Source organism: Pteropus alecto, unplaced genomic scaffold, assembly GCF_000325575.1.
Source record: "Pteropus alecto unplaced genomic scaffold, ASM32557v1 scaffold7, whole genome shotgun sequence".
Classification (NCBI taxonomy): Eukaryota; Metazoa; Chordata; class Mammalia; order Chiroptera; family Pteropodidae; genus Pteropus; species Pteropus alecto.
In genome coordinates, this window is record NW_006494614.1 from 47,982,664 (window position 1) to 47,989,191 (window position 6,528).

Sequence of the window (6,528 nt, forward strand, 5' to 3'; positions counted from 1 at the left end):
CCCATGGTATGGCTGAGTAAACAGCACATTGCAAGGCTTCAGGACCCTTAGGCTCACTCACCACCACTGCTATGGAGAAGCAGCAAGGTGTTTCCTCAACTCCATGTCCTTCACAGCAGAAAGGGCAGAAGCAAAGACAGACACTCACAAACACCCTGGGGACCATCAGGATGATGAGGGAAAAACGGAGAATAGAAGAGACTCAGTAGAAATATTACTGGGCCAGAACAGAAGTACCTACACAAAAAAGGGGATGGGGCTTCAGAGAAAATGAGATGCAATCATCTGCAAAATAATTCAAGAAAATATTCTATAATTGAAAGGTACGAGTTATTAGACATAAAGAACCCATTGGCTCTTCAGCACAGTAGGCGGAAATAGACCCATTCCAGTTTCAGAATTCTAGACAAGGAAGATTTTGCAAGTTTATACAGTTAGAAAGCAGATATACATATAAAGGGTCAGAAATCAGAATATCTTCGAACCTACCAAAGCAAAACTGGAAGGTAGAATTTTAACCTAGAATTCTATAGGCAGCCAAACTATCAATAAAGCATGAGGACAAAATATATTTTTATACATTCGAGTTCTCAGAAAACTTACATACCATGAACTATTGCTCAGAAACCTGTTGTTGGATGTGTTTGAACAAAATGAGAGAATAAACCAGAAAAAAGAAGACATGGGATACAAGACTTAGGAAATCCAATACAGAGAAAGGTGAAGGCATTTCCCAAAGTGAAGGTGAAGGGAAAGGATTTCTCAGATGATAGCTATGCATTAGGCAGGCAGCCAGTTGAAAATGAAGCAGTGTGACTCCAGACACAGATATGTTGAGGGACTTTTGTTTTGTACACTCTTATACCTGATAACATATGGGTAGTTTGTCCCCAAAGTATATCTGTACTTAGCTTGCATGGACCATGTGCTGATGAAGTTCTTGCTTTCTCCTGCGTACCCTGCTACCTGGATAACCAGACATGCATTTCACATCACAGAAGAATTTTGCTTTGAACTACTACTGAAAGCTGAAGATTGGCCCTGGTAAGTAAGCCTAGAAGCAGAAAATAGTGTCCTGCACCCACTGATCATATTCCTATAACATCTCAGCACCCGGCCCACACTACAACCCTGCCAGATGCCTTCACTATGTTGAGCCCTGTGTTTTCTGGGAATCATTCTTGCCTCCCCCAAATGGGGCTATGATAAACTCTCAAAAGCTGAAGACAGATTACGATTCTCTTAACCTCATCTTCTCTGAGAACCTTCATCAAACAGTGGCAATAACGCCCTTTCGATATGCTTCTCTGATGACTTTTAAACTAATCACCTTTTTCATTCATTTATATTGCAAATACTTATTGTTAAAATAATGAAAAACTTCAGAAAATCTATTCTTGTCATTCACAATATTAAAAAACAAAGGAGAAAAACTATATGACAATAACAATAGATTTAGAGAAAGCATTCTATAAAATTCAACAGCTATTCATGATCTAAAAAAACACAGTTCTGTACAAACTAGTAGTAGAAGAGAACTTTCTTAAGCTATAAACTCAACACATTTAGTCATGAAATGTTTTTAAAAATTATCTTTAAAATCAAGACTAAAGCAAGGATATATATTTCACCATTTCTATTCAGCATTATACTGGTAGAAGTCTTATCCAACATGGTATTAGCAGTGACATGAACATATACAGAAAATATCACAGGACATGTACCAGAAGCAATAAGTGGAATTCAACAGGGCCACCAGATTCAAGTCAATATTCATAAATCATTTTTATGTACTAGTGCAAACAATTGAAAATAGCATCAACAAACAACAAATGTTTAGGGGTTAAATTTAGCAAATATATGCAAGACCCGTACATTGGAAACTATGATGAACAGTTTTTTTGCTGAGAGAAATTAAAGAAGACCTAAATAAATGGAGATATGTACCATTTTCATAGATAGAAAACTCAGTATTATTAAGATGTGAGTTCTTCCCAAATTGATCTGTAGGTTCAGTACAATCACAAAATCTCTGCAGGCTTTTTGGTAAAAATTGAGAAACTGATTCTGAAATTTACATGGGAAGGCAAAGGACCTCGAATAGCCAAAACACAGTTTTGAAAACAGTAACGTTAAGGGACTTACACTACTTGATTTACTCTGTGCTACAATAATTAAGACAATGTGATATTGGTGGTAAGAATGAAATATAGATCAATGGAACATCTAAAAATAGACTCACACATCCATAAACTTTCTAAGGTAATTCTGTGGGGAAAAGATAATCTTTTCAACAAATTGCGCTGAACAGCTTGATATTCTTATTTTAAAAGTGAACTTAAACTCACACCATTACAAAAATTTACTAGAAGTGAATCATATCCCTAAATGTATAAGCTAAAATTATAAAACTTCCAGAAGAAAACATAGAAGTCTTTGCAGCCTTTAGTTAAGCAAAGAGTTATTAAATAGGACACAAAAAGTGCGGACTATAATGAAAATATTGATAAATCGAACTTCATCAAATAGCAAACTTTTGTTCTTCAAGAAATTGAAAGTCAAGTTACAGACTCGGAGAAAATATTTGCAAAATATATCCAACAAGATTTAGAATATATAAAGAATTCATAATAATAAGGCAAACAACAATTTTTTAATGGGCAAAGGCTCAACAAATTGTATCAGAGAAGATATATAGATGGCAAATAAGCAAATGAAGAGATACCCTATAACATTAGTCATCAGGGAAATGCATATTAAAACCACAGTGTGATACTACTACACACCTCTTAGAACAATAAATGAGGATGTAGAACAAAAAACTCATACACTGCTGGTGGGAATGTAAAATGATACAATCGCTTAGGAAAAGTTTAGCTGTGCCTTATAAAAGCTTAATATTTACCTGCCATACAATTCAGCCATTCCTCTCCTAGCTTTTTACCCAAGAGAAATGAAAGCATATGTCCATATAAAGACTTACGAATGTTCATAGCTGCTTTATTTGTTATAGCAAAAAACTGGAAACAGCATAAATGTCCATCAACAATTGGACAGATAAACAAATTATGATACATTCATACAGTGGAGTATTACTCAGCAGTAAAAGAAAATGAATTTTGAAATAATTATGCCAAGTGAAAAAAAAACAAGAGGTTATACTGTATTATTCCATTTATATAACATTCTTAAAAAATGCAAACTCAGCTTTTGGAAGTGATGGATGTGTTTATTATCTAGAATGTGTTGGTTTCATGGATATATATAGATGTACTCATCAAATGTACACTTTAAATATATACAGTTTAAGTCCATGATACCTCATTGAAGCTATCAAAAATATATAAGCTACTGTTAGTATTTTGAGTCACTCACCAAGCTTCATTTTCTCATCAGTGAAATGAAAAAAAATAATGCCTGCCTCACAGGGTTTATTTGTGTGCGTGTATATGTGTCTGTAGTGTAGTGTGTATAGAGTGTATCTAATTTACTCCAGTGTCCGAAACAGAGCAAGTGACTCAGTCCGTGTTAATTCTGTTCTACCACTCCCCTTGCACTTCCATGGGACTGCCGAATTGTTGAGGGCTTTCAGATTACCTTCTTGATACATTTAGCAAAGTCTTAGTGGCACATTCTCTTTCAGTATCTTTTAATGGCTAACTGTAATAAGCAAATGTATTAGAGAATTTAATAGATGGGTTTGTTTTTAAAACTATCAAAAACCTTTCCTTCTCATGAAAATGATGACTTCAAGCTCTGATTATGACATGACTTGACAAAATTTTATTTTGCTTTGCTTTTTATTTTCCCCCACAGGGTTTATCCTTGGCTTAGAGGACTGGGTTATACATCCTTGGGTTTATTTTTATTGGGATTTTTATTATGGAACATAGATAACATCTTTTGTGTCTCACTGAGGTAAGATATATTTTTAATCTTTGAGAAAATTTTTTGGAAGCAATCAACTAAGCAGAGTTTCATAGGCATATAGAATTATTAGTGCCCTGAAGTGAATTTTGCCATTGTTGAAATTAAAAAGATTTGTACAACACAATAAAGTTAAATTCTGGGAGGACTTACTTAAATTACCTAAAAATATAGGCCTAAGAATATTTTGTAACATCTGTAGGGATTTTTAATCAAATGTTGACTAGGTCTTTAAAATCTGCCTAATTTGCTTTACTGAAGAAGTAAGAATGATTTGTAATAAGCATTTGAAATATATGTATATAATTTTGTACTTTAATATGCTTAATGTTTTCTAAAAAAGACAAGTGTTCCTTTTACTGTCTTGTCAGCAATTGTGCATTGACTGGAGTTTGATTCTTGGGTCTCTGGACCCTTGTCTGTCACTAAGGTACTCTCTTTCTGTGTCTCAGTTTCCATAAAATGAACAAATTAAATAGGTTAAACTAGTGGGTCCTTCCAACTCAAAATTCTGTGACCTAAACAGTTTTGCGTAAACACAGAGGACAGAAGAATATATTGAAGAGCACCACAGAGAGGCAGTCAGCAAAATTGAGACTGGGAGAAATCTGTAGGATAAATGACCTGGTCTCTTCAGCAAATTAATTGAGGGGAGGGGGAACCAGAGGGAGGGGGAGGCAGGAGTAGGGGAGAAGGAACATATAGATTAAAAGAGACTTAAGAGATATATCAACCAAATGTGATGTATTGACCTTTTTTGGATTTTGATTCAAAAGTCAACTATAAAAAAAAAAAGTTAATGAGATGATTAGAACTTTGATTAGTAACTGAATATTTTATGATATTAAGGGATTATTATTAATATTTTAGGTATAAAACTGGTGTCATGGTTATGTTTTAAAAAGGTTTTAATCTTTAAGAGATACATACTGAAATATTTAGAGATAAAATGATGCAATACCTGGGATTTGCTTCAAAATAATATGGGGCTGGGGAGAAGTAGATTGGAGTTTAGATGATACAAGATTGGCCATAAGTTAAAATTGCTGAAGCTAGGTAATGGGTACATTATTTTGCCTACTTTTGCACATGTTTAAAATTATCCATAATAAAAAGTTAGATAAGTAAATGGAGATTTTAAATGTACATAAACAAACAAGTAATACACCTTGCTTAGGAAACGAAAATCTAATTGAGTCATTCTAAATCAGTAATACTCATCAGAAACCCCACTGGAGCTTTTACACTGTTGATGTAAGTCCTCCTCTGGGTGAGAGCCACTAAGAAACAAAGTAGGTTCTTAGTTTAGAAATTATGATTGTCTTAAAAATTCATGGAGGTATCTAGAAAAATAATTTGGTGTTTCACATTGATTGTTTTTCCTTCTACTAAATGAGACTATTAATATGATACACAATCAAAAGATCTGGAATTTTAGACTTGGTTGTGCCACCAGCTGAGTGACTTGAACAATTCAGTTAACCTCTCTGAATTTTACATTCCTGAGATGTAAAGCAAAGCTAATAATAGCCACCTCAAAGATTCGCTATGAGATGAAATAATAGATACAAAAGGACTTTATATACTGTGTGGTGCTATTCTAAGATTACGGTTGTATGCAGAGCATAGGACAAGTTATCTAGTTTCTTAAAGTGAATAAATAGGTAAGTAGACCAATGTTTCCCAAAGTGTGTTCCAGGAAGCACTTGTTCCATAAGGTGTTGATGTTACTTGAGAAAAGGGTCCTGTCGATTAGTAGGTTACCTGAAAAAAAAGGAGATAAACTCTTTTAGTTATGGTAGGACTTTTCAAAGTTTTTAATCTGTTAATATGCATCACAGATTGCCAAAAGTGCAATAAACTATGTACTATTTCCAGCATTTATTCCGACCACAGAGTCCTTTTCTTTGTAGAACTTTTGCTAGAAATACTGTTCTTCAAAATACACTTTGGAAAACAATACAGCAGACTACAACAGGCTTAGAAATGAAATAATTGCCAAATTTGAGAAATGGCATTTCAAAGTTTTCTGAGACTGTCAGCATTAGTTGCTAAATATTAAAAAAAAAAAAAAAAATTAACATGATGATTTTCCCCCCTTTCTTCTATACAGGAACTTTCGAAAGAAGGTACCACCTGTCATAGGTGTTACCACACAATTTCATGCATGGTGGCATATTTTAACTGGCCTTGGGTCTTATCTTCACATCCTTTTCAGGTAGGAAATAGAGACTTTTTAAACCTAACATTGAGTATTTTTTTCTATACACTTCAAATAGGATGATGTAAATATAAAATGTCAGAGACAGAATCAGAAACTTATGTTCCAGCTTTGCCTCTGCCATTGCGTGACCTTAAGCAAATCGCTTCCTCTCTCTCAAGGCTGGTTTTCTCATCCTTAAAGTAAGACAGTTGTACTAACTGACCTCTGATACATGATCTATTTAATGCAAGTCGGATATAAACTTTTTTTTAGTAATAGAATAAAATATCTCCATTTCTAGTTAATCAGCATATCTTATTTTATAGTAAACAAATGTAAGGGGGAAAGAAAAGCAGCCAGACCCCCTGAGTAGGGGAATGGAAAAGCATGGGTCTGAA

General features: G+C 34.1%; 1 protein-coding gene and 1 long non-coding RNA gene across 4 annotated transcripts in view; one reads left to right on the forward strand and one right to left on the reverse strand.

Moving 5' to 3' along the window:
- ACER3 (alkaline ceramidase 3) overlaps nt 1-6,528 on the forward strand; it is a 107,853-nt gene that overhangs the window by 94,342 nt on the left and 6,983 nt on the right. For both annotated transcript variants that reach the window (XM_006926640.2, XM_015600447.1), the window contains 2 exons: nt 3,817-3,918; nt 6,041-6,145. In XM_006926640.2, the coding sequence (XP_006926702.1) occupies nt 3,817-3,918; nt 6,041-6,145 (207 nt within the window). The remainder of the gene's footprint in view (nt 1-3,816; nt 3,919-6,040; nt 6,146-6,528) is intronic.
- LOC107196774 overlaps nt 3,913-6,528 on the reverse strand; it is a 27,571-nt gene continuing 24,955 nt past the window's right edge. For both annotated transcript variants that reach the window (XR_001518218.2, XR_003044410.1), the window contains one exon: nt 3,913-5,691. This is a non-coding gene — a long non-coding RNA (uncharacterized LOC107196774). The remainder of the gene's footprint in view (nt 5,692-6,528) is intronic.